This window comes from Kogia breviceps, chromosome 18 (genome assembly GCF_026419965.1).
Source record: "Kogia breviceps isolate mKogBre1 chromosome 18, mKogBre1 haplotype 1, whole genome shotgun sequence".
Lineage (NCBI taxonomy): Eukaryota > Metazoa > Chordata > Mammalia > Artiodactyla > Physeteridae > Kogia > Kogia breviceps.
Window position 1 is genome coordinate 32,359,525 of NC_081327.1, and position 25,813 is coordinate 32,385,337.

The following is a 25,813-nucleotide window of genomic DNA, read 5'->3' on the forward strand; positions in this document are numbered from 1 at the left end:
CATCCTAGCAGCTCTGTGAGGAAGGCACAATTCCTCTTTGACAGTTGAGGAGACTAAGGCACAGAGGAGTTAAAAAATCTTGTCCAAGGTCACCCAGCTAGTGGGTGGGGAAGCTGGAATTTAAACTCAGGTCTGTGGATTTGAAACCACTGAGCTGAGCAGAATTGGGAGGTCACGGCCCGGGGTGGGCAGAGTCTGAGGTCTCCCAGGTCCAAGGGTGGGAAAGGCTACTCAGAGGTTCAGGTGGGCATAAGGTTGGATGCGGACCGTGAAGGGGCAGGGTTTTAGTGGCCGAAAGGTTGGGAGGCCACCCCACCCTGCCCCTCTTCCAGAAGCATATGGAAGGATTTTGTGGGCAGGTCCGCAGATAGGGCTGTGCTTTTGCACACCACCTCAATTGCCAGAGCCTCTTCCTATGCCGAAGTGGCTGCAGGGAACAGGGAACATGGCCAGAACATGAGGGGTGGGGGGATAGCCCATTCCACACCCCAGCTGCCCTGGGAGACCACAGGCCCCCAGCACTCTGCAATAGGCCCCCAGCGTGAGAGGTCAGAGAGGGGCAGGGAAAGTTATTGATGCCCCCCAGTCAGAGGACATGACCAGGAATAGCATACATGGCAGGTGCTGACCAGGTCACTAGGAACCCAGAGATGGGGAGGTGACCGCCTTCCCCCAGGGCAGCCAGCCAGCGTGCAGGGCTGCCGGCACAGGCTGGGACGAGTGGCGTGCTCCCTCACCAAAGAGACAGAATGGGGGCACAGGTGCCCCCTCCCCTCCCTCTCTCTGTTGCTCTTGCTTCTCTCAGTCCTTGGGCTCCCTCCTCGGCCCCCTTCCCTGGCCTATTTCCTCTCCTCCTCTGCTCTCCTTTGCCTGCCCCTTCTAATCTCTTTACTCTGCCTGCATGTCTCTGGCCAGCTCCTCACCCAAATCTTGAGCCACGTGACCTCCAGCACCTGTCCTGCTGCTCAGGACAGTGGGAGGGAGGCGGGAGGCGGCTCAAGCATCCTGCTCCCCAGAGACTTGAGAGCCAAGCCCCAGGCTGGGTGGCCCCAGGAAAGAGGGCTGGGTGTGTCTGTGGGAGGTGGGCATGTCCACATGAACAAGCTGCCTCCTGTCCCTCCTCCTGTCTCTAGTGGCCTTCAGCCCCTTGTGCAGGATGGGGGTGGGGGAGGGCAGAGCTGGTGTGTGCCCACCATCTCCCTGGTCCTGCAATCTGCCCAGGCCCCCTGGCCCCAGAACCCCCGTTTCCCCAGCATGGGCAGGCTCTGGGTATACATGTGGGCAGAGTGGGGGGGCTGCCCAGTGGGAGGCGCTGGGGGTGGAGGAGGAGCAGTCCCCTGGAGTAGGGTCATGACCCAGGTTGCCCCAGGAAGCAGTGGCTCCCCGTATCCCCTCAAGGTTAAGGGATCCAGGCCTTTCTGATGTGGAGGCGGGGCTTGAGGTGCTCTCGGGCCCTCCCTGCTCCCAGGGTATGGGTCAAGGGCTCTGCTGTCTAGGGCATGCCTGTGTGGTCCACCCTGCCCTGCTTCGGTGTGCTCGTCTTTGAGAGGTTCCTGTGTGCCTGTCACAGGGCACACCTGTACACGTGGCCTCTAGTCTTCCTAGGACCTGGTGTGCAGCTGCTGCTGTGAGCCTCTGTGCCGGGGGTGGGCCGGATGCAGGGGCTGGGGACCATCAAGACTGATGTGTTGCTGGGCGCGGGAGGAGCAGGAGATGGGGTGAGTGAGGACCTTGGAAGCCAATCAGAGCCAAGTTTGTCTCCTGAAAGCCAATCTGGGAGCAGGGGCTCCGGGTGAGCGAGTGGCTGCTCAGAAACCCCGCAGGGAGGAGGGGCCAGCCCAGGCTCCCGCCCCTCCCCAGGCTCTACATATAAATGGCCCGGGAGCTGTGCCCCGTCATAGAGCTGCTGGTCTCCTACTTGCGCTGCCCCCTCCCTCTGGACTCTGGTGACTCAGGCCTTTGTTTGCCCTTCCTAGTCGAGGCAGGTCGCCTCCCTCAGCAAGATGCCGGAGTGCTGGGATGGGGTGAGTGCGGAGTCTGGGGGTGGCGAGGCGGGCGGGGAGGGAGGGGCGTCCCTCTGCCTCTGTCTGGTGGTGGTTCTGCCTTCAGTCGCCTCACCTTGGGGGTCACTGAGCAAGGCCAGCAGGTTCCAGGCACCCTGGTCTGCTGCAGCGGTTGGGGGTAGCTGCTGGTCAGGGTCCACAGGGGAGGGCGGGGAAGGCTGAAATCTCTGCACAAACTGGAATGGGCTGTGACTTGTTTGTAAGCCTGTGTGGATCGGTGTGTAGGCATGTGTGTATCCCACTGACGGTTTGCCCTCCGCCTGGCACGTGCCCAGCTGGCTCTGCTTGGCGCCTGTGACCACCTCAGCCCTGTGGAAGCTGTTCCCTGCGTGTCTGGGGTGTCTGTGCCTGCAGACACCTCCTGACCCTGCGGGGGTTGTCTTGGTTGTTTGGGGGACTGCAGGGTGCCAGTCAGGCAGAAGTAGGGAAGTCTGGGTTATGGTGTTAACTGTTCCGTCAAGCTGGGGTCCCTGCAGGGAGAAGGGGGTCGCTGTGCCTTATTTTCTGGACGTAGGAAGGCAATGCTCGAGGGATGAACCTGAAGGGCTAGGGGTCCCGGGGGGACCAGGGTGCCTCCTTCTGCCTGGGGGCAGCAGGTGCCCAGGCTCGGTGCTGTTCTAACTCCAGGAGGGAGAGGCGGGGGCAGACATACCCCTCTACCCCGTAGCCTGCCCTGCCTGCCGTGCCGGGTCCGGAGGCCACGGGGCCGACCTCTACCCAGGCAACGACGTCAGCGCCTACCCGCCGCTGCAGACCCGGTCCTTGAATTATTGATGCGCTTGATGGGAGGAATCCAAGCGCGCGACCTGAAGCCCAACTCGGAAGGCCCCCCGCAGCGCTCAAGGTCACGGATGAGGGGAGCCGGACAGGCAGAGAGGACATTAGAGCCCCCTCCCTTGCTGCCGCAGTGCCTCGCGCTGGCGCCCACCTGGAGGCGGGGACGGGCTCTGACGTCACCAAGAGCCAATGAGAGCCCTCGGCCCTGGGGATTGGGGGACTCGAAGCGCGTCTGGCTGCGGCCTTTGGGGCGCCCTTCTTGGGGACCTTTGGCCTCTATCAGGATTACCTGGATCTGAACTCCTGGGTCGAGAGGGTGCAGGGAGGTCGGTGGGGGGGTTCAGCCAAGGTCAGTGGGCAACCGGCCTGGTGCTCCCAATGGCCTGTCCAGGCCCAGCCCAGCCCGTCCCCGGGGGGCTGAGCCTTGGTGGTGCAAGCACTGCGACGCATGGGGACCTGGGCGGCCACACCGGGACTGGGAGGGGCAGACACTGCCCTCACACACACACCCACGGGGGCGGTGGAGATCTGGGAGGACCACGCCCTGGACCCTGACTTGTGCTCTGCGGGCTAGAGCTGACCCCGCTCCGAGAACCATGCCGCAGGAAGCGCACTGCAGCTCTTGTGCTGTGGATGCCCTCTCCTGTCCCCATCCCACCTTCCTTAGCACTGTGCATTCTTCCTGCCCCAGGCCCTGCCCTCCAGAGCCAACAGAGCATGGGGGGTGGGGATGAGGCAGGGCCCCCCAGCAGGGACAGGCACCCTGTGGAGAGGCTGCCTGCTCAGAAGTCTCTTGCATGGAGCTTGATCTCTTCCTCAGAAAAAGCAGCCTGAGGCTGGCACCCGGCAAGGCCCCCCTCTGCTTTCTTGGAACTTGGCCTTGGGCAAGTCAGTTCTTTCCCAGCCTCAGTTTCCTCCTCTGTGAGGATAAATAAGAAGATACATGAAAAGTGTCTGGTCAGTGGTCAGCGAGCAGGAAGTGTTCCTTGTTTTGATAGCCCTGCAGGAGGACAGGCCTGGGCCGTGGGGAGGCTGTGGTGGACTCGGGCCCGCCTGGAGGACTCCCAGAAGTGTGGCTCCCGGGGCGCAGCCTCGAGCCACAGGGTTGGCACTGCCTTGTCTCTCCCCACTGGAGACAGGCCTCGACAGTGGTCCTCTGAGCCCAGACCCAAGAAGGCCAGTCCCCAAGAAGATGTTTCCTGCCTGAGTCTCCACTTTCCTGTCGGAGGCAAGAACTTAGGTTGTCTCTGGATCTGAGCATCCTAGTGTCCTCCACCCGAAAGATGGGGAAAAGAGCTCCTTCTCTCTTGCGTAACACCTGGCACACAGTAGATGCTCAGTCACATCTGACTGTCCTTGACCCTAGCCCCACCTCCATCTCCCTGGGGCCACCCCCCTGTAGTTCCCAGGACTCCCCCTGGTGCCAGCAGGGCTGTTTATTCAGCTTTGACAGACCCTCTTGGAGCCTCCCCATGAGTGGCCAAGAGGGAATAGTTTGCAGAAGGACCAGCCAGCAGGGCGCCTCCCCAGGGCTCAGGGATGCACACTCGGCAGATATGAGCTTGTTCAGTTCTCACAGAGTCCTGATAAGGTGGCTCAGGCAGAGATGCCGTGCTCAGAGTCGCACAGTAAGGGCCGGCGCGGGTCTTGAACCTGCAGCAGCCAGCTCCTGCTTCCTGAAGAACTGACGACCTTGAGCCGCAAAACCAAAGGCGTGAACACAGGAGGACCCCAGAGTGGCCTCTGCAGAAGGCCTTTGGGGAGGGGGTGGGAGTCTAGCCTGAGGGAGGCCTTGGGGATCACGGAGAGGCAGGAGCGAGAGCCTGGAGGTGGAACCAGGGGCAGGTGTCGGGGTGGGAGGCTGGGCTGGCCAGTAAGGGGTCTTTGCCATGGATTCTAGGCGAGCTGTTGAGGCCAGTCCCCTTCAGGAGCTGCGGCCGTTTTGAAGGCTTCTGAGTCGAGGGGGAACATGATGAGGGCGGGACTCAGTGGGGATGGTAGAGCTGTCCTGGAGGGGCTGCAGTGAGATGGGGAAAATGGGCTTCACTGGACCCTGGAGGCCTGAGTGCAGCAGGGCCTGAGCCTGGGCCTGGGCGGTGGCAGCTCGTCCCACTGGCTGGTTTGCAGAGGAGACCAGAACTTTCACGTGCAGACCAGTTCACGTTGCCCCTGTGCTGAACAGCCTTGGGAAGGGGTGCTCCCTCTGGTCTGTCCTCTCTGGGGGTGGCTGGGGGTGATGAGAAGGGGATGCCCCACACTGTGGGGGTGAAAGTCCCGGCTGCCGCACAGCATCGTTTCCCGGAAGAGCCAGGAGTGGGTGCTGCCCGGAGTGTCCAGCGCTGTCTCTCCCCTCCAGGAGCACGACATTGAGACGCCTTACGGCCTTCTGCACGTGGTGATCCGGGGCTCCCCCAAGGGGAACCGCCCGGCCATCCTCACCTACCATGACGTGGGTCTCAACCGTAAGTGCGCCTCAGCATCGTTTGGCCCTCCACTGCCTCGAATCTCCCGGAACAGTGAGGCCCCCCTCCCTCCCCACAGAGCCCCGTAGATCCCCACTCACGCTTAGCTCTGTGCCCCTACCCATTTGGGTCTCGGTTTCTCCGCTGAACCATGAGGCTGATCACCTCTGCCTCGACCTCCCTTTCAGCATCCATGGTCCTCCCTCCCCGCCTCTCCCGGCTCAGCCACAGCTGAGAGCTTTGTCTTTGCAGACAAGCTGTGCTTCAATACCTTCTTCAACTTTGAGGACATGCAGGAGATCACCAAGCACTTCGTGGTGTGTCACGTGGATGCCCCCGGTCAGCAGGTGGGGGCCTCGCAGTTTCCTCAGGGGTAGGTACCTGGAGCGACCCACCCCCCAGCTTTCCCCAGCCCTGTACCCCCGGCTGCACTGGGCCTGACCTCCTGCTCTGCCTGCAGGTACCAGTTCCCCTCCATGGAGCAGCTAGCCGCCATGCTCTCCAGCGTGGTGCAGCACTTTGGGTGAGTCCTCGCACAGCCCTGCCCTGCCCCTGTGCTGGGGGCCAGGGGGCGCCCACCATCTCCACAGAGCCAGCAGGCTCTAGCTGAGCGCTGAGGGCTATGGGTGGGTCTGCTGTGGATGGCAGTCATGGGAAACCCCTAGAGTGACCAGCCATGCTCTCTGTCAGGTTCAAGTACGTGATTGGCATTGGAGTGGGAGCCGGAGCCTACGTGCTGGCCAAGTTTGCAGTGAGTCTCTCCACCCGCCCCCATAACTAACCCCAGAACTGGTCTCTTCCAGGGGCAACCCCACAGGAACTTTCCTTCCTCTCTTCCTTTCCTCCTCCCCCTACTTCCTCTTCACTTAGGAAAGTCCTTTTTTCTTTTTTTCCTCCAAGGAAATTAATTTTTTTTTTAAAAATGGTTACTTTTTCTATACAATTCCTTAAAACACTCTGCGTCATACGTTGCTTCAACCATTATCCAAAACCAAACTTTCTCTTAGCAACAAACTATACAACTAATTACTCCAGCCACTAAATAAGGATTATCTTAATCACTCATTCACTAATTAGGGTAATACTTAAACATGAATCATTTTTTAATCTAAAATTACACGTATGTTAAGTTTGTGAGGGTTAAAGAAAGTCAGGTTTCAGAAACATCATGTAGGGTAGGAGCTCACAAGCTTTCCATCTCTAAAAGCAAAAACTTAATTTTTAGGATTCAAAGTATTTCTTTCTTCAAAAAAAAAAAAACTGACTTAAGAATTTTCAACTCCAATTTCCACTGCAGTACTTAACCACTTTGTTAACTGTCAACTATTCCGTCACCCCAGACAACCTTGACATGACCTCGGTATTGTATATATATCACCATTTTCCCCTAAACACAGGCAGACAGTCGAACAGAAAACTCGAATCTCTTTTACAAGATCTAACACAAAACAGGCTTTGGAAAGGTCAGTTTCTTAATGTCACTAGGATTTTTTTCTATGAAAGCAAAGAAACAAAATATTTCATTGAAGATGTTTAATCTTTAGTGTTGCAACAGTAGCCTCTTCAAAGATATATTAAAGGGGCTGAAAAACAGTGATATAGGCATAGATTCCCAATGAAAGGGTTTTGAAAGGTTCCAGCTGGGGAGGAGGATGAGCAGGGGCGCTGGAAGGGGCCCCGGGCAAGTTCCCAGCTGAAGGCACTTGGTTATCGCTGGTACCTTGAAGCCCTTACAGAGCGCGGCCTTCTCTTCAGATCCTAGCAACCGCCTGTGAGAGGGGCAGGGCCAGAATTTTACAGTCCGTTTTCCAGGTGGGAAGACTGGAGCTCCCTGCACCCTGCCCCGCCCCCCAAGCCCTGTCTTCCTGTCCCGGCAGCTCATCTTCCCCGACCTGGTGGAGGGGCTGGTGCTGATCAACATCGACCCCAACGGCAAAGGCTGGATCGACTGGGCGGCCACCAAGGTGAGCGCGGTCCGCCTGGAAGGGGAGGGGAGGGGTGGGGTGGGATGGGGTGGGGTGGAGCGGAGCGGGGCGGGGCGTCCCTCACACTAGCTCCGCCTCGGCCCGCAGCTCTCCAGCCTGACCAGCACTTTACCCGACACGGTGCTCTCCCACCTCTTCAGGCAGGTAAGGGGGCGGGGCCGTCCTCACTCAGGAGCAGGAGCGGCCGGGCCGGGACTCTCCCGAGGGCCTGGTTCTGCCCCCTCGCGGGGGTACCCGGGGTTTCTGGCCCCCCTCCCGGCCAGGCCGGAGGAAGAGGGTGGCGGGGTGATGGGGCATCAGACATGCCTCACCTCTACCCCGGGAACAGCCGCGAGCCTGCAGCACCCGAGACAGACTGGGGAGACGGATGGGGCGGGGTCCCCTCCCCTCCCAAGGCCGTGGGCTTCCCCCCCCACTCTTCCCCCTCCCCCCTCCCTCCCCACCACTGGGGCTGGGGCAGGGGCCGCTCCGGGCAGAGATGCCCCCTCTGAGGCGGTCCCCCTCTGTGGCTCCGCACCGCCCTGTCGCGCATGCGCTCATCCCCCGTCCCCGGGGCCCAGGAGGAGCTGGTGAGCAACACAGAATTGGTGCAGAGCTACCGGCAGCAGATCGGGAATGTGGTGAACCAGGCCAACCTGCAGCTCTTCTGGAACATGTACAACAGGTATGGGCGGCTCGGGTCCCAGCTGGCGGCACCAGGATGGGAGCGCTCACGCAGTTGGGGGACCCTCCCCCCTCCCCGGTACAGCTGCCCACGGCTGGCAACACACTCTCCCAGTTCGTAGATGAGTGGACCGATGAGCCTCCGAGAGGGGTGACCTCTTGCCCAGGGTCACACCCCGCGAGGGGCAGAGGGGGAGCAGGGCTCTTCCACTCCTCCCCCTGCCTTGGGCGTTGCCGGTGGGAGCAGCAGGGGATGTGGGCGCCACCCGCTGCCCCCACTGCCCTGAGCCTCAGTGCTGACATCTGTAAGTTGAGAGGAGGTTGGATTAAGTGCTCCTTGGAGCCCCTTAGGGGTTGCCCTGCAGGGGAGTAGCCAGCCCCCCCCCCCCCACCGCTGGCCTGCCCCTCCTTCTCTTTCTCCTACAAATTTTTATTGAACCCCTGCTGTGTGCATGGTGCTGGAGAAACACGAGAAGGAGGGAAGCCTGGCCGGCCGGCCGGCCTCTAAGGCGCAGGACTCCCATCACAGGTGGTGGTGCACAGCCCGTGATGAGAGCCAAATGTGAGGGCCCACCTGGCATGACTTGGGGGGGGTCCCGGAAGAAGTCACATGAGGGGAGCCCTCAGGCCCCTACTTATGCAGAACAGGTCTCTGTCTCCCCATTTTACCAATGGCATGTGTGAGGCTTTGTCTCACCGTTGAGACACTAGAGCGTGAGCCCCAGATCTGGGGCCAGCCTGGCACCTCCAGGGATGTTGGGCCATAATTGCCATGTGGAGGGACGGGGTTGGAATACGGCAGTGTCAGGCTTGGGGACGTTCCCCAATGCCCCGCCCCGGGATCCAGTCCTGAGATGCCCACCTCCGCCTCTCCCTGCAGCCGCAGAGACCTGGACATTAACCGGCCTGGGACAGTGCCCAACGCCAAGACGCTCCGGTGAGTGCCCTGCCCCCTCCAGCCTGCCCGGCCTTTGTAACCCCCTCTCCGGTGCCCAGGCCACACAGCCCTTCTCCTCTGTGTCTGCAGCTGCCCTGTGATGCTGGTGGTCGGGGATAACGCACCTGCCGAGGAGGGGGTGGTGAGTGAGGGATTGTGCCCCGGTGCCAGTGGGTGGCAGGGGCAAAAGGGTCACTGGCTCCTGGCCAACGGGGCCAATTCCTGACCCTGTCCTGGGAAGCCTCGGGGGGACGCCGGATGGTGGGCTGCTCATCCCACTTCCCCACCATCTTGCCGGGCACCAGTGCCTGAGACAGCCCCCATCCTTCAGGTGAGGGAGACCCGGAGACAGGAGGGGCCTGGGGCCGGGACCTGGCCACCTGATTGCCCCGCCCTACCTCTCCCTGCAGCATGGCAGCCCCTCCGCACTCTCCACCGATTTTAGGCCGAGACTAAGATCTCTCTTTTCTCTAAAATTGGATTCATTTGTTATGAAATAAGCAATTCATGAGCACAGCAATGGTCCCCCTTTGACCATCACATGCATCCATTATGTTTGGGGATCATGTGTCACCCCTCCTGTTGGAACTCTGAGGGCAGGCAGCCTGGGCTGTTTCATGTTCCCCCAGAGGGTCAGGGGTCCACGAGTGCCCAGGGAAGCCCCCGACGTGCACCCAAACTACGACACCCTCCATGTGCCTGAGGGCTTCGGGGAGCAGGGCTGTGGGCTGCGCCTGCCATCTCGACCCAGGCAGGGTCAGGGCTTCAGAGTGGCCTGCTGACCCTTGGCCCTCCCTCACCTCTGATGCCCGACTTCTGGGGTCCCTTGTGCTTTCCCAGCCTCCTCCGCCAAGGTGGCCCTGGCTCGCTGTGAGGTCAATGCCCAGCCCCTGCCCCCAGCCCAGCAGCAGTTGTGAGTGCAGTAGAGGGTCTCAGGCCCTCAGGGGGCTGCTTCCTGATCCCCAGGGCCTTGGCCTTGCCAAGGTGCCTATGTCTGCCCCCTGCACTCCCTCCCTCACCTGTAGAGCCTCGCAGCTCTGGGGATAGACCCTCCCGTAGCATCTGGGGCAGGGCAGACGCCTGATAGCCCTTGGGCGCCTCACTCTGCTGAAGCCCGTTCCTTGTCCCCAGGTTGAGTGCAACTCCAAACTGGATCCAACCACCACGACCTTCCTAAAGGTGAGGCCCTCCTCCCCACCCTGGGCCCAGCCGCAGGGAGGGGCCTGCCTGGGGCCCCAGCCAAGGCGGGAGCGGGACGGTGTGTCTGGTCCGGGGAGCCTGTCCAGGTGTGCCAGGGACAGGCAGGGTGTGGGGTGAGGGGCCCCTGCTCAGCTCAGCCCCCTCTCTCCCCTGCAGATGGCAGATTCCGGGGGGCTCCCCCAGGTCACACAGGTGAGACTCTTGGCCCCCGCTCTATCCCTTACCTGGCCAGGGGTTGGGGAAGTCTCCCCTCTCCCTGAATCCCAGGCAGCCAAACAAAGCATGTACCTGTCCTTCGTCCTGCAGCCCGGGAAGCTGACTGAAGCCTTCAAATACTTCCTGCAAGGCATGGGCTACAGTAAGTATACCGCCACCCCGCCCTGCCCTAGAGACTGGGGGGCAGGTGGCAAGTTGGGGCTGACACTGTGCCTGGGGGCCTCTAGGGCATCTCCACCTAGGTTGTAATTTGATTGTCCCAGGCCAGGCCCTGCCCTTGAGGAGGCTTTGGGGCACTGTTCTCCTGACGGGGCTGGGCCTTTTGGGGTGGGGGACTCTTTTCCCAGCTCTGGGGAGCAGGGCCCGGGGCTGAGTCCTGCCGGGGAAGCCTGCCTAGAGGTGGGTCACCCACACCACCCAGCGCCTGCTGGGCCTACAGCACCTGAGAAGGGCTGAGAAGATGCCAGATGGTACCAGGGGCATCAGAGGAGTGGACTTGGAGTCTGGGGACTGGGGAAGGCATGTGAGGCCATCTGGGTGTTAGGAGAGCTGAAGGCAGCCAAACTGGGAGTGGCATATCTGAAGACCCCGAGGAAAGAGGGGTAGAACTGGCTCCCTGCCCGCCCCCGACTTCCCCTCGTGTGGGGGTGAGACACTGCTCAGGAGCGCCACCAGCGCACGTGCCCCCTTGGTGACACACGTGTATCTCCTCAGTTCCTTCCATCTCCCCCTTGCGCCTGGCTCTCCTCCTGGAAGCAAACTTCCTCTGCCCAAATTTTTCTTCGCCCCAGACCTCAGCCTCTGGAGCTTGTGCCTTCCGGGGAGGACAGGCCTGTGCGGGAAGGCTGGGGGCCAGCCAGGAACAGAACTCCACCCCCCACCCCCAGGGAACCGGGGCCCCCTGCCAGCCTGTCTGTTGAGAAGTAGGGCAGCAAGAGGCCAAGACCCACAGTGAGACCCAGCAGGGGCTCTGAGGCTGGGCCCTGAGCCCAGGAAGTGCCTGGCGGACAGTGCTGGGGCGGGTGGGTGAGTGGTAATTGTCACGGGGCTGGGACCCGTCCTCAGGGCCCCGGGACAAATACCACCAGGCAGCCCAAGAGCTGGGAAGGATTTGGGAGGTCATACGGGCCTCCCGCATTCTGTCCACGGGGAGAGTGAGCCCCAGCAGAATGGAGAGGGTGCTGGCACTAGGTTATAGGCCCTGAAGGCTTTGTGGGCGTGAGCCCCCGGTGCCGCAGCCCAGGCTGGAGAATCGGGGGGTGAGACAAGCACCCCACCCTGCTCTCCCGACTCCTAGGGCCAGATTGACATCAGTCAGTGCTGTGGTTCCTTCTGTGGCCGCTGCTTCGGTGGGTGGGCAGGAGTGGGCTTCCTGAGGCTCTGGCCCTGCCCCCAGCCTGCTCTGTGCCTTCCTCTCCTCTCTGACCCATCTCGACGCCCTCACCTCGCCGGACCTCCTCTTCACCCGTGTTCTGTCTCCCCAACCCTGCCCCTCTGGCTCTGTCTTCTCTCTTAGTTGCATACTTGAAGGACCGAAGGCTGAGTGGAGGAGCAGGTAGCCCCGCACCCCCTCCCCTAATGCATGGACCGTCCCCGTCCTGCCTCCTCCCCCTGCCACCCCAGGATCCCCTCCCTGCTCCTTCCTCTGTGCAGTGCTGCAGCCAGGCCGCATCTTGCCGTGGGAACTTCTTGTGTCCTGCTCTTCCATGGGCTCTGTCCCAATTAGGGCTCCAGATTGGCTGGGTTTTAGATTCTTCTATGTTGCCATGGGCCCCGTGGCTTCCAGAACTCTGGCAGTTGGAACCAGAACTTCTCAGAGGTGTCGGCCCTGGGGTCAGGGGCAAGCCATGCCTGAGCTGGACAGGTGGCTAGTTGAGGTCAGGAAGGTGGAATTTACTCCCTGCAAGTCTCGCTTGTGAAACTCTGCATAAGGGCAGAAACAGGATTTAGGGCAGTCTGGGGCCATCACACCTTGCCCTTCTTTACAGAACTGGTCTCATTCCTCCTGCCCCATCATCCTCTTGAGGGAGGCAGAGTTGGAAATAATGTCCCATGCTGGCCCCAGCTCGAGGACACCCGGTCAGCTGCCACCCCATTTTGGCCACAGCTCTGGCCAGCTCTTGTGAGGAGGGTCCTGCTGGCCTCTGTGGCCCCCCGCCCCTTTGGCTCACTCCCCGTCGCTGGCGTTGCATGCCTGGGGCTTGACAGAGCAAATGTAGAGCCCTGGCTTGGGATGAGCCTCCATGCCTTCGTCGGAAGAACGGGTCTCGCTGGCCGCTTTGCTTGCGTAAATCCTTCTCCCGCCTGCCTGCGCCCGGCCCCACCTGCTGGTCCTCACCCCCGGTGCCCTCTCTGTCTGCAGTGCCCTCGGCCAGCATGACCCGTCTCGCCCGCTCTCGAACCTCGTCCCTCACCAGCGCCAGCTCGGTGGATGGCAGCCGCCCACAGGCCTGCACCCACTCAGAGAGCAGTGAGGGGCTGGGCCAGGTCAACCACACCATGGAGGTGTCCTGTTGAAGCGCTTGGTCCCACGAAGATGCTCACCTGCCCCCCAACCTGCATCGACGTCCCACTGCCATCCTCGTGCAGCTCATTTCCCCTTTAGTTTATTTTTGCGAGGGCGAAGGGGAGGAAATGGGGTTACTTTTCTTTTGTTTAAAAAGATGAGGGGATCCGTCCTAGATGCTGCAGTGGAACAGTCTCCAGATGGTTTGAGGGGCTAACTCCTCCCCTACCCCACCCCCTCCCTCACCTCGTTAACTTGGCTGACTTAGACCCTCTCTTCCAGTTCCCCAAGGCCCAGGCACGGTCAGGGCAGGGCTCCAGGGAAGGAGATTAGCTAAGGAAAGACTTTGAGTCCTTCTCTGGCCAGGATCCAGGATAATATCCTGAATTAAAGAAAGCATGGGTTGACCCCCTCAGGCAGGCAGGTTTGAAGGTGGGATGGGGTTTTGAGGTGGTAGGTGCTGGGACAGCAGGAACACAGGGTCCAGCTCAGTCACTGGCATGAGAACCAGGAGACAGCAGCAGGGAGCACTCAGAGGCAGGAGCCCGGGAGCCCTGCAGGCCCCTTTCCCACCCCCGAGCCCCACCATCAAGCACATCTGTTTCTGACTTTAGCACCCGTGACAATCATCTGAACAGTAGCCACAAGGGGGCGCTTCTACCAGACAGCAGTTTTCCTGGTGCTCTCTGGGTGGGCCTGGTGCTGTAGGGCCAGGCAGGTAGGGGCTGAAAGGGGTTTCTCTGCCCAAGGAAGACAGAACATAGAGGACCTTGAGGGCAGGAACCCCACAGACTGTCCCTTCCAGCCCACAGTCCGCTGCCTCCTGGCCCTGTCCCGTTTCTGAGCTAAGGTCCTGAGGCAGAAAGTCACCTGGTCCTCTGCCTCTAGGGAGCTGACTAGGGCTGAGGTTAAAGGCTGGGATAGCCTCTGAGTGTTGGGTACACCTCTGAGAACTTCGTGGTGACTGCCTTTGGAAGCCAGCAGGCAGTGGTGGCTCAGAGTTCCTATAGAGTTCCCCCAGAGACCCCCTTTTCACCCCTAGGTTCCATGGAGGACAACTTAATCAGCAGCAGCATGGCCAAGGCCACTGGAAACATTTCTAGGGAGAGTTCTAGTCAAGCTATGCCAATGTTTCACATAGGCATCACTGAGATAGTTAATTTGGAGAAAACTGGTCCAAGATAGCAGGATTTGGCAGTCGCAAATCACCACCCTAGCCAGTTGGAGTAGGCTCAGGCTGGGGCTTGCTGGGTCCTGGGGGTGGGAGGTGACGTTCCCTGAAGTGAACAAGGGCCAGGAAAAGGAGAAAGGCTCCCCACACACCCCAGCCCCTTCCAGCCAGCTGAAGCCCAGGGCTGTGCCATATACTTCCTGTTCATCCACCTTACTGGGTAGAATCTCCTGGCCCAGGAACCAGAAGCCATTTGTCTCCGAGCCTAAATCAGTTGCCACAAGCCCAAGAAAAAAGTAAAAGCCACAAGTAAAAAAGAGGAGAGAGCAATGAAAAATGCAGGGCTGTGGAGGGTGGGTGGGTGTGTGTGGGGCTGAGGGGACACCTGCATCCACATTTCCTCGGCACACATCACCCCCTTCTGTCATCTTAAGCCATTATAGAGCCCGGTGGAGTGTTAGTCTGTTAGTTATAGTTACTCACGTGCTTCCTTTGAATATAGAATGTGACTGTTTGAAAAGCTGGTAGAATTAATCCCTCTTACTGTAGATAGCGCTGTGAATCTTGGATTTTTTTTCCGTGTTCTTTCAGATGAGATCTATAAATATCTATACATTATATATATATGTATATTGGGTACTCCGGCGTGTGGCTTTCCATCGGAGGTTGTGTCTTCTTTGGTCAAAGTGAACTATTAATGGAATTTGTTATTTTCTTCTCTGTACAAAGTGAAGAGCCTACTTTTGTGTATTCTGGTGCCTGATGTCATGAGACTTTGAGGTGACAAAATGTAAAACAAAAACCCTTGTCAACGTAGAAAGAGTTAACTGTGCTGAAAAACTAATAAAGAAACTAAGAAGAATTTGAGTATGGTGATGGCATGCCCATCGTGAGAAGCTTCGGAAGAGACAGAATGTTTAAGCTGGTGAGGCTGGTGCTTCTTGGGTTTAGGTGGGGTTGACCGTTCAGAGTGAAAACAGGCATTTCCATCTATCTCTGTATTTCCATATCTTGTCACATTATCTTACCAATCCTTTCATTAATTCCATAGGGTAGATACTAATTATCTTACTTTCACAGTTGAGGAAACTGTATTTGACTTCAAAACCCAGACCTGTAACCTCTATATTCGCTGCCTCATTTTCTTAAATTTAACGGCATGCTATTTCCCCATGTTTAACCACCATTTCTGATTCATTTACTCAGCCATTTATCCAATAAATAGATATTGAGTTCCTGCTGTGTGTCAGCAACTAAAGAAGCAAGTAAATAAGCCCCTGCATGTGCTATGCAGAAGATGAAAAACTGAGCGGGTCGATTCTATCAATAGTTCTGGGAGCCCTGACCACACCACTCCGAAACACGTGCACAAACTGCTCTAATTGCGCTCCCAGCCGGCCTCCCGCGAGGCCTTCCCTTCTCTCATCCAGAAACGGGATTTTGCACTTCAACCGGACTTCTACCCCGAGGGGTTTCAGCTGTCACAGACCAGGACTAGGAAGGGTTGTGCCTGGCTCAGACCAGGCTCAAGGCGGCAAGGGGACACATCTTCCTGCACCCGGCGGCACGTTTTCTAAACCCAAGTGGGGAGACCCGGCCTCAAGGATGTACGCAAGGCTGTTCTCAGCAGGGGTGGTACGACCAGGTGCAAACCCTCACTCGTCTTCCGCGTGGAAGGCGAAACGAACGTCACGTGGTCCTGGGGCGGGAACATAGGCCCCGCCCCTGAGAGTCCTGCCCCCGGACGCCGGAAGCGCCTGCGCGGGGCTGCGGATCGCGGGGCTGTGCGCCCTTGGACCATGGCGACCCAGGCGAAGCGCCGGCGGGTGAGTTGTGGAGGCAGACGCAGGCACACCCCTCTCCGCCGCGCCTCGCCGCTCCCTCGTCCGCAGCGCCGTCCCGCACACGGCTGCGCGGCCTGCCGCGGGTCACTTGCCGCGCTCCACATCCCCTCCCCCAACCCCGGCCCTTCCTCCGCGCACGCGCCGCCTTCTTCTCCGCCCCCAGCGAGCTCTTCCGGGCGGGGACGCCACTGCGCTTGCTTATCTCAGGTGGCAGGGCTTGCGGGCTGCGAGGACCCGACCCCGGTGGCCGGCTTCCTGAGGTGGTGCCGGCGGGTGGGACTGGAGCTGAGTCCCAAGGTGAGTGGGGGGCGGGGTGGAGGCGGGCGCGGCGGGGAAGCGGGCGCGGTCTAGCTCTGACCGCTGCTCTCCCTGCTCAGGTGGCGGTGAGCCGGCAGGGCACGGTGGCCGGCTACGGCATGGTGGCCCGGGAGAGCGTGCAGCCGGGGGAGCTGCTGTTCGCGGTGCCGCGGGCCGCACTCCTGTCGCAGCACACCTGCTCAATCAGCGGCCTGCTGGAGCGAGGTGGGCACGCCGGCGGGCTGGGACGCCGAGGCGGGCCTGCAGGACCGGCCGGGGCCCTAACCTCTTTGTCTCCCTCAGAGCGAGGCGCGCTGCAGAGCCAGTCGGGATGGGTGCCGCTGCTGCTGGCGCTGCTCCACGAGCTGCAGGCCCCGGCCTCGCCCTGGAGCCCCTACTTTGCGCTGTGGCCCGAGCTGGGCCGCTTGGAGCACCCCATGTTCTGGTGAGAGCCGTAGGAGGGGCAGCACCGTAGGTAGCCTGGCTCGAACCGCCCTGCTCTTGGGACACAGGTCCCAAGCGCTAGTCCCGGTAGATGGTGTGAAGAACCTGGGTGGGGGTGTCACTGCAGGCCAGAGGAGGAGCGCCGGCGATTGCTGCAGGGCACCGGCGTACCCGAGGCCGTGGAGAAGGATTTGGCCAGCATCCGCAGCGAGTATTATTCCATCGTGCTGCCCTTCATGGAAGCCCACCCCGATCTTTTCAGCCCCAGGGTTCGCTCTCTGGAACTGTACCGCCAGCTCGTGGCTCTTGTGATGGCCTACAGGTCAGTGAGCGGAGCCTTAAAAAGGACCCCTTTTTTTAGAACTCTGTTGAGGGAGCAGAAGGGAAAAAAGTGAACCCCACTCGCCTCTCACCCTGGACTGGGCTTTAGCAAAGTTCTCTCTGTGGCAGCTTTCAGGAACCACTGGAGGAAGAGGATGATGAAAAGGAGCCAAACTCCCCTTTGATGGTGCCTGCTGCAGACGTACTAAACCACTTAGCCAATCACAATGCCAATCTAGAATACTCTCCAGTGAGTGGATCTGTCCCAGTTCTTGTTCTTATGTGCACTAATGATTGGGCATTTGATTCAAACCGGTGTGTGACTTATGCTGGCCTGGCAGTTGAGCTAAACAGGCTCCATTCTCCTCATACTAAAAACGTGTAGGTGGAATTACCTCCTCCTCTGTGTACTTTGTGTATTCCACTGAAATCCTCTGAACATAAAACATCTCAAAACCTTCCAAGAAAGCTGGGGTTAATCCTCTGGTAAACCTTGCACCCTCACTGATTTGGTTCTATAGGTTGGTTGTTCGGTGCAGTGCCAGTGAACCAAGATTGTTTCCGGGCCCTGTGGACAGCAATCTGGAACAGCCATAGTGTCAATACTTGTCAGAAGAGGGGATGTTCGTTAAGACCGGTTTAAGATGATACCAAGGTTGTGTTTGGATCAATTCTATTTGCTAAGTGGAAAGTTGCAGGAAAAGATATGTTTATGGAATTAAAAATTAGGAAATGGTTGTTTAAAATTTTTTTTTGGCCGTGTTGGGTCTGTTGCTGCATGCAGGCTTTCTCCAGTTGTAGCATGCGGGGGGCTACTGTTCGTTGTTGGTGTGTGGGCATCTCATTGCGGAGGACAGGCTCTAGGCAAACGGGCTCAGCAGTTGTGGCTCACGGGCTCTAGAGTGCAGGCTCAGTAGTTGTGGCACACAGGCTTAGTTGCTCCGTGGCATGTAGGATCTTCCCGGACCAGGGATCGAACCCGTGTCCCCTGCATTGCCAGGCAGATTCTTAACCACTGTGCCACCAGGGATGTCCCTGGCTATTACTTTTAAAAGGTTGTGTCCATTTGCTGTTCCTACTTTGATCTGGGTTTTTTGGTTTTTGTTTTTGATTTTTTGCTACACTGTGCAGAGCCTGGTTCCCTGCTCAGGGATTGAACCAGGGCCCCCAGCAGTCTTAACTACTGGACTGCAAGGAAGTCCCTAATTCTTCATTTTTGTAAAGATAGCAACTTGTTTTTTTGGCTATGTCGGGTCTTAGTTGTGTCACACGGGCTCTTTGTTGCCGTGCACAGGCTTCTCTCTAGTTGTGGTATGTGGGCTTAGCTGCCCTGTGGCATGTGTTGGGATCTTAGTTCCCTCACCAGGGATTGAACCTGCATCCCCTGCATTGGAAGGCAGATTCTTAACCACTGGACCACCAGAGAAGTCCCCAACCAAAGCTAGCAACTTTTCAAGTGTTTGTGAGGTCATTGAGCGGAGATTACCTACTAAACCATTGGGATGACCTTTGACCTTTGTAAGCCTCACCACTTTTATTCCACAGTACAGGATCTTAGTAAGAACTAAAGGTAGAATGTTGGTATAGTGTCAGTCCCATCACTGAACTATACTTGCTGGAGGGAACTGTACCCTCCTAGGAGGGAAGTAATCTTCATGAGGTGGGCCTGGGAAGGGCCTGGCCCCAGCTTCTCCCTTCCACCCCAGAATTGTCTTCGGATGGTGGCCACTCAGCCCATTCCTAAGGGCCATGAGATTTTCAACACTTACGGGCAAATGGCTAACTGGCAGTTGATTCACATGTATGGTTTTGCTGAACCGTATCCTGACAACACGGATGACACGGCTGACATTCAGATGGTGACGGTTCGTGAAGCAGCATTACAGGGTGAGTGATTAAACCTTGGACACTGGTGTATGTCTCCATCCCTGCCCCAGGTGCTCTGCCAATAGTAGTTGCTCCCTTTTTGTAGACTAAGGAGAAATGAGCTCTTGGGTATACTGACTTTCACACCAGTACTTTCTGTCTACAGGAACAAAAGTTGAAGCTGAAAGGCTCCTACTGTATGAACGCTGGGATTTCTTATGCAAACTGGAGATGGTAGGGGAAGAGGGAGCCTTTGTGATTGGGCGGGAGGAGGTGCTGACAGAAGAGGAACTGGCCATGACACTCAAGGTAAATGCTCAAAATACGTATTTAGGTCTAGGTGCGAGGAAAGGTGGCATGGATGGAGAGGACACTCAAATGCTGTCAAGGTAGGTTGGCTTCTCTAAATCAATTCCGGAAATACGCAAGTAAAGGGCCCCATGGTTGCTTCTAGGTACTGTGCATGCCTGCTGAGGAGTTCAGAGAATTTAAAGACCAGGATGGATGGGGAGATGATAAAAGGGAAGAGGACAGCCTGACAATCACAAATATCCCCAAACTCAAAGCATCATGGAGACGGCTTCTTCGGGACAGTGTTTTGTTGACCCTGCAAACCTATGCCACAGACTTAAAAACTGAGCAAGATTTACTCAGTAGTAAGGAGGTCTACGCCACACTGAGCTGGAGGGAACAACAAGCCTTACAGGTTCGTTATGGTCAGAAGATGATCTTACACCAATTGTTGGAACTGACAAATTAGCAGGTTCCCTTTTTCCTGAAGAATGTCCAGGAGAAGAACTCTCTGCTAAGCTGGTACACACTGATGCTTGAAAAGGAGGATAACTTGGACCTTTTGTTTTGAATTTCATACTAAATACCAAAAGGAAAAGTAGCAAAACTGTTGTCTAGGATGAATTCCAAGGTAAGAGTGACATGCTGAAGGATGACGTGGGAACTGCTGCTTATTGTTATGAACACTAATAAATTTTATAGCTGTTTGGTTCTCAGTTTGATCCAAAGTTGGCAGAAATGTGATAGGGATACATTTTGTTGTAGTCTGGCATTTAATAACATGGACTTTGAAAGTAGATGTGGTTCAAATCCAGGTCTATTTTCAACAAGTCACTTTCCCTTTTTTAACAACTGTTTGTTTCCTGTTGGACGATTTAATAAGCTGTGTCACTGGGACTCTGAGCAATTGTTTAAATTCCTTAAGCAGCCTAGATGGCACAACTCACCCTTAAGACACCAGTGACATTCAAGTCCCCGTGTAAGATTTCTACTATTTAATCTTGAACCTTCTTTTTGTCCTCTCTGGCCATAAAACTTGACAGTCATGAAAGGTAAGGTATATATAAGTTTTAAATATATACCTACTCCTTTTCTTTTAAAAATTATATCTAACATTGTAAAGCAATTATATAGTCCAATAAAGATGTTAAAAAATATATATTGAAACACCATGAGGGTAAAGGATGTTTTGAAATGGGCATTTTGAAATTGTTTAATCATAGAAACCTGCTCCAATAATTTTTCACTGTTGGAAAGGAAAAGGAAAACACTGCACAAAAATCACTTCCTTGTTTAAAGATGCCAGACTGGTAGTGGGAACAACCTACCATTCAGCAAAAGTTGGTGTTCCCCAATGGGAAGGCTGGGTGGTCCACTTTCCTCCTCACCACCAGCACTGGCCGCTACTGAGAAAGGCACAGTGGACTCGTGTGTGTGTCATGACTTTAATGTTTGACTACAGTATGCATATACATACAAGAAGTAGGGAAGCTAAAGCCCAGGAACTAGGAAGGCTACAAAATACAACACATGGACCAATACATTTACAAAACATTCAAAATCCTTACAAAAGGGGCTGTATTGGTCCTTTTGACTTTGTTGTTGTTCAGCTTAGTCTGTATGGCCATTCATTGGGATAATGGGGAAGGGCAATTCATAATATTTGGTTCCTTTCTGCACAGTTTACAAGTTATCAGGAGAGAGATGGGGGAACTTTAGGCCTGGTTTGGCTTCCCTTTATAAAAAGAAGTGTCTCACAGGGCCCAAGGGGGATGTGTTTTGCAGCAGAAAAGAGAAAATGATGCTCTGCCAGCAGCCAGCTTTAGATTTGGGGAAGAGGCAAAATAAAAATCTACGGGATCTCAGTTGTGAACTCTTCCCATATTTCCTGGCATACCAAATTCTACACATCCACATTTTTTAACAACTTTGATTTTCAAGGTCCCCATCCATATTTTTAAAAAATAAGTCACATAGTATTTAAACTGGCTTTCCTGCAATTCTTTGGGACACCAGGAATGTCAGATGACATGGAGCTATGCCCCCCAGCCCCAACAAGTGCATGGCATCAGCAGCCTCTTCAATTTATCAGCTGGGAAGTAGGTATCACCAGTTTATCTACTTGCCTTGGACACATTTTGCACAAACCCAAGAAGTTCCAGACAAAGGTTTTCTCTTTCATATATTTACACAAGTTCAAAATGATATTCACAGCATCTTCTTAATGTTGGCCAGGAGTCAAAAAAATGCATTTAAATTTGGAACGTGTCCACATAGACAGGAAGCTGACCCAAACAGTAACTGGGGCAGATACCCGAGACCAAAGGGCTGGGAAAGTCAGGAAGAGCTGAAAGGATCTTCAGCCAGTTTATGAACTTGGTACAGTGAGACCTCCAGGCTGAAAAATTTACAACAGAGATGTGGTTCCATCTAACTGGCACCTGTCCCTTCCATTACTTGCTGAGCCTGCTTTTGTCCCATGCAGCACTGTGCGACAGACTGGAATAACCTGAAGAATGGAGACAGTTACAAGTTTGTGAGAAAACTTCAGGCCTGACTAAAACCTTGCGTCTTATTAATAATTTTGGTTACTATGGCCTTCTTAATCACCCACCCAAGCTGGAGCCATCAAATGATTCTCATTCTTCTGTATTAAGAACGGGAACAATTTAAAAATTACTTTTAACTCACTTTTCAATTTCTGGGGCACAGTGTACAAACTCGTGGTTCCAGAACTTAAACGCTGGATTTTTAATCAGCTCAATGAAGGTAATAAGAAGACCCCAAGGATGTGGCCTATTTACAATCAACCGTTCCAAAAGAACCCTGGAGAAGGGAAGAAAAAGTTAGTCAATGCGCAGAGAAACATACAAATTCATGACCACTTCTCCATTTGTGTTTTTTCCTAACACTTTTCCCCTGATTATTACACTATATGCAAAAGTTGTTAGCTTTACAAAAGGCAGGTGGATTAAGTCTTTTCTACAGAGTGGTTAAATGCAGGTAGATTCTAGAATTACATAACAAACATGGGTCTGAATCCCTCCTCTTCCCATTACTGAGCCTAGAAGACTAAGTTAAGGTAAAGAATAACAGATTACACGACACAGAGAAGATAATCACTTAAAGAATACATACTCAATGAAAGTAAATAGGAAATGAGAATTTTACTACTAGTAGTACATGTGTAAATTGGGTGGGATAATTCTTCACATCCTTTGATAAAACCAATTGTACATCTAAATTTACCCTAAGGTTGTAATAAAGCACAAGAACAAAGATTTAAGTTCGAGGAAGTTCATGAAAGCTTTATACAGTCCACAAAACAGGACTTTTACCATCTAAACATCTAATAATAAAACACTAGTTAATTTTTAGTATATAAACCTAAGGAATACTAATACTCAGAAACTACTATTAGGCGAAAGGGCAAATTTAACAAGTCTGGTCCAGTTTTTTAAGTTTGTGTATACATCTCTCACTAGGATATACCCATCTCCTGATCTCCAATGCTGTACGTAGTCCAAACAATCCGCAACAGATTCCTAACTGTTGTTAGTAAAACACACGTATGATCCTGTTATTTCTCCTGCTTAAAACCTTCCAACCCAGAGGGAATGACAAGTCTAAGTTCTTTAACATGGGCTTTTAAAGGCCTGGGTGTTTCAGGAGTGGTTAAATATGCTAACACCACCACCTGAGAAAAACTCCCGATCTATCAAAATGCTGCGCCTTTTGTTGAAAACTTTTTGTTTCAGCAGTGATTAGTAATTCTCTACTTGTGATTTTTTTTGCATCCATCAGACTAATTATCAAGAGGGCAGAACCATGCCCATTTTGTTCTCAACTATTTAACACATGTAAGTTGCTCAGTGAACATGGAATGCATAGGGAAAAAAACCACTCAGAATTCATAATAAAGGGGAAGAGGCTCCATTTAGAACCCTCTGAAAAACAGACCTCTCTCTTACCTTGTGATCTGTTCTTGGATAGCTTCAGTGTTGGCCTCTGCAAAAAGGTAGAGCATGGTGCAGCTGAAGTAGTGAGTGTGGCTATTTGGGTACCGCAGCTGATTTGCAATTGCATTCAAGAAGAGATACCGACCTAGATATTAAGAAAAACCAGCTTAGTGAGAATTTACTCTGAAAGGCCAAAGTCAGAAGACAAACAAATCATTCTGACTGGCTGGATTTGCATTTCTGATATAGGTTCTCAAATTATCCTTTGGTTTCAACCAGCGATGCTCAGGGCCCCAAAGAGTTCATTTCTGTGGGTTTTACGTAACTATTTTTCACATTAAAAAAATTGTGGTTAAAAAAAATTAGTCTATTTAAAAATGAGACCTACTGCATATTAATATAACCTGTTAATAAAAATTTTAAGTATTTCCCCCCAAGAAACTTAAGAGAAGAGAGTCACTGTTTCACATTCTGCTGGATTCTCATTTCTGCCCTTAGGTTCAATCTGTTCCAGCCAGTACGGTTATTTCATGTAGCCTCTGGAAACCGTCACTGTACACTTGTGACAACATGAGTGTGAAAAAAAGAAAATGTCTTTTTATTATTAAAATAGTCTTAACCCCACAGCCCTCCTCCTCCTTCTTTTTAAAAATATTTATTTATTTATTATGTATTTATTTTGGCTGCACTGGGTCTTAGTTGCGGCATGCCGGCTCCTTAGTTGCTGCATGCATGCGGGATCTAGTTCCCCAACCCGGGATCAAACCAGGGCCCCCCGCATTGGAAGCGTGGAGTCTTACCCACTGGACCACCAGGGAAGTCCCTCACAACCCTTCTATAAGGGTCTTGGGGATAATCCACTAAGGGTTCCCAGACTATACTTTGAGAAATGCTAGTTTAAACTTTACTGGAGTAAGTATTCATTGGATTTGGTTGTCTCCCTCTGCTTGACATTACTGAGGTTTGTAAGGCCATCACAGTGAGCTTTAACACTTACTTAAAGGCTATCCACTTTTTTTGTTGGGCTCTGGACGTAATGGTATTCATTTGTGTTAAATCTTGATTTTAAGCTGTCTCAAACGCCCTCCTACAAATAGGCAAGTAGTATATACTCAAAATTAGCCTCTTAAAAATCCATAGCGAAGTTAAAAAAGTAGGCATCCTCCTAAAGTGTATGTGTGTTAGGCTGAGCAGGACTATATCGTTGGTCACCACCTACTATACAGAACACCAAAATTTGTAGTTCAACCAAGCAAGATGCAACCTACAATAGGAATTATACTGTGAACTTTTTTGCAGAGCAGGTAGGGGAAGTTCTATTCATTAATCTTTACACATTTAATATTTAACATATCGCCTGGCAAAGAGGCATCAATAAATGTTGGGATAAAAGGCAGGCTAACAAAAAAAGTAACATGAGCCTATTTTTAAAGAGAGGCTAGTAAAAAGAACATGTTTATTTTCACACTAAAAAAGAAAAATACTATAATCATACACACTGAAATATTAACTGATGTGGTAAGGATTCTGGATGATTTTTTTCCTTTATGCTTTGCTGTGCCTTCTGCATTGAGCAAATACTATCGAATTCAAGATAAAATAACCAGCCAGACCCATAACCATATTGACAGAACATTCTCTATTGTGGCTTAAAGTATTTTGGGGACCAGACTGTGACAAAAAGTGCATGAAACTTGACTCTGAGAACTAGCTGGCTTCACTCACCTTCAGTGTCCAAGTCCACAGCCAGGTTCTGGAAGATGTCCATGTGAGCAGAGTGGGTGATCGTGCTCATTGAAGGTGTGCTGCCCTTGTTGTGGATGTGTGCAATGGCCTGAGTCCCTACATAGAGCACCAGTGCATTAATGAGCTGGAGGTTGTAGCGATTACCAGGCTCATTGGATACCTAAATGAACAAAACAGAAAGCTCCTGACTTACTGTCACAGAGGACTTAGGCATCAGATTTAGGCACCGATATTTCTAAGAACCCTTTTTATGCCTTTCACAGAAAAGCTGAACTGTTCCCAATATCCTCTGTGACTTTAATTTTAGAAACCTGCTTGAATTTGAGGTTATTTAACAAATACACAGTTGCACAAGGGTAGTTGTGTCAACAACAGAAATATTATTTCCCTTGGGAAACGAAAGCTTTGACAGTTACCAGCACAAAAATGAAGTTTATGAAGTCAAAATATGCACTATCTCGCTTATTTGGAGAGGGAAAAACGTGGTTTCTTGGTATGGAAAGACTGGAAAGATAATACAACCTCAATCAATTTCTATACAGCAAATTGAACCAGAATACATTTACTTAGAAGAGTCTTGGAGTAGTGGATGATTATCAGCAATCTTTTCTTACAGAAAACCAGTCCATTCCCTGGCTGCCTCTTCCAAGGCTATATAGCTTGTCACTAGTAAAATGTATAATCCAGTTAATCTCATCCAACCATTAAAAATGACAATGTGCTTTACAACCTTTAAAGCAGGTTGAAAAGACTAACTTACAAGAGACCACGCACAGGACTGTGCGTACAAAGTGAAAGACACAACCAAGAGTTTAAGTCAAACCACTTAACCTGTAGGTTGCTGCGCAGATCAGACAGAAAAGTGACAGGTGATCGAGTTTTAAGATAGGAATCCAAATCCTTTTTGAACTGGGGTGGCATCACTCCAGTAAAATTGGTGAGAATCCGGGGTGCGATGTTAATTTCACTCAACATATCCACCTGCCACAAACAAATACAAGAATCATAATCACAAGTATCTGTAGGCCTTAACAGCAAACTGTATCTATGCTAGAAAGTAGTTGG

General features: G+C 53.6%; 3 protein-coding genes across 37 annotated transcripts in view; 2 read left to right on the plus strand and 1 right to left on the minus strand.

Moving 5' to 3' along the window:
• Positions 1-14,842, plus strand: part of NDRG4 (NDRG family member 4) — a 44,217-nt gene extending 29,375 nt beyond the window's left edge. For 9 of the 19 annotated variants that reach the window (XM_067019295.1, XM_067019294.1, XM_067019304.1 and 6 more), the window contains 14 exons: positions 5,197-5,302; positions 5,555-5,675; positions 5,763-5,825; positions 5,993-6,053; positions 7,180-7,266; positions 7,375-7,431; positions 7,848-7,951; positions 8,831-8,887; positions 8,978-9,029; positions 10,019-10,066; positions 10,244-10,279; positions 10,394-10,445; positions 11,820-11,858; positions 12,666-14,842. In XM_067019295.1, the coding sequence (XP_066875396.1) occupies positions 5,197-5,302; positions 5,555-5,675; positions 5,763-5,825; positions 5,993-6,053; positions 7,180-7,266; positions 7,375-7,431; positions 7,848-7,951; positions 8,831-8,887; positions 8,978-9,029; positions 10,019-10,066; positions 10,244-10,279; positions 10,394-10,445; positions 11,820-11,858; positions 12,666-12,820 (1,038 nt within the window). In that variant the 3' untranslated portion in view covers positions 12,821-14,842. Of the gene's footprint in view, positions 1-1,814; positions 2,025-5,196; positions 5,303-5,554; positions 5,676-5,762; positions 5,826-5,992; positions 6,054-7,179; positions 7,267-7,374; positions 7,432-7,847; positions 7,952-8,830; positions 8,888-8,977; positions 9,030-10,018; positions 10,067-10,243; positions 10,280-10,393; positions 10,446-11,819; positions 11,859-12,665 lie in introns of those variants that run through there. The other 10 variants (XM_067019300.1, XM_067019307.1, XM_067019299.1 and 7 more) reach the window with 3 other exon arrangements.
• On the plus strand, positions 14,816-19,756 carry SETD6 (SET domain containing 6, protein lysine methyltransferase). Of its 5 annotated transcripts, XM_059045423.2 has the most exons (10): positions 14,816-14,905; positions 15,206-15,806; positions 16,032-16,121; positions 16,202-16,346; positions 16,425-16,566; positions 16,693-16,887; positions 17,016-17,136; positions 18,593-18,773; positions 18,919-19,061; positions 19,207-19,756. In XM_059045423.2, the coding sequence occupies exons 2-10, from the start codon at positions 15,780-15,782 to the stop codon at positions 19,510-19,512; spliced, it is 1,350 nt and encodes a 449-aa protein (XP_058901406.1). In that variant the 5' UTR covers positions 14,816-14,905; positions 15,206-15,779; the 3' UTR covers positions 19,513-19,756. The 5 variants fall into 5 exon arrangements, with proteins under 5 accessions (XP_058901406.1, XP_058901407.1, XP_066875390.1 ...); XM_059045424.2 differs by lacking the exon at positions 14,816-14,905 and having other exon boundaries at positions 15,679-15,806; positions 16,828-16,887; XM_067019289.1 differs by lacking the exon at positions 14,816-14,905 and having other exon boundaries at positions 15,679-16,121; positions 16,828-16,887.
• A 1,456-nt stretch (positions 19,757-21,212) lies between these two features.
• The window catches only part of CNOT1 (CCR4-NOT transcription complex subunit 1), a 97,360-nt gene continuing 92,759 nt past the window's right edge, over positions 21,213-25,813 (minus strand). For 10 of the 13 annotated variants that reach the window (XR_010837779.1, XM_059045395.2, XM_067019311.1 and 7 more), the window contains 5 exons: positions 25,580-25,729; positions 24,728-24,908; positions 23,015-23,147; positions 21,735-21,869; positions 21,213-21,552 (listed from right to left, as the gene is read on the minus strand). Coding sequence is in view for 12 of the 13 variants with exons in the window: in XM_059045395.2 (XP_058901378.1) it covers positions 21,474-21,552; positions 21,735-21,869; positions 23,015-23,147; positions 24,728-24,908; positions 25,580-25,729 (678 nt within the window). In the remaining variant the exon portion in view is untranslated. Of the gene's footprint in view, positions 21,553-21,734; positions 21,870-23,014; positions 23,148-23,985; positions 24,090-24,727; positions 24,909-25,579; positions 25,730-25,813 lie in introns of those variants that run through there. The other 3 variants (XM_067019314.1, XM_067019309.1, XM_067019310.1) reach the window with 2 other exon arrangements.

Excerpts from the sequence above, each read along its gene's own strand:
- SETD6 (XM_067019289.1), top strand. The coding sequence starts at position 15,780 with ATGGCGACCCAGGCGAAGCGCCGGCGGGTGAGTTGTGGAGGCAGACGC. Across the intron at positions 16,347-16,424 it reads CAGCGGCCTGCTGGAGCGAG|AGCGAGGCGCGCTGCAGAGC; the intron begins GTGGGCACGCCG and ends TGTCTCCCTCAG. Across the intron at positions 17,137-18,592 it reads CCAATCTAGAATACTCTCCA|AATTGTCTTCGGATGGTGGC; the intron begins GTGAGTGGATCT and ends CTTCCACCCCAG.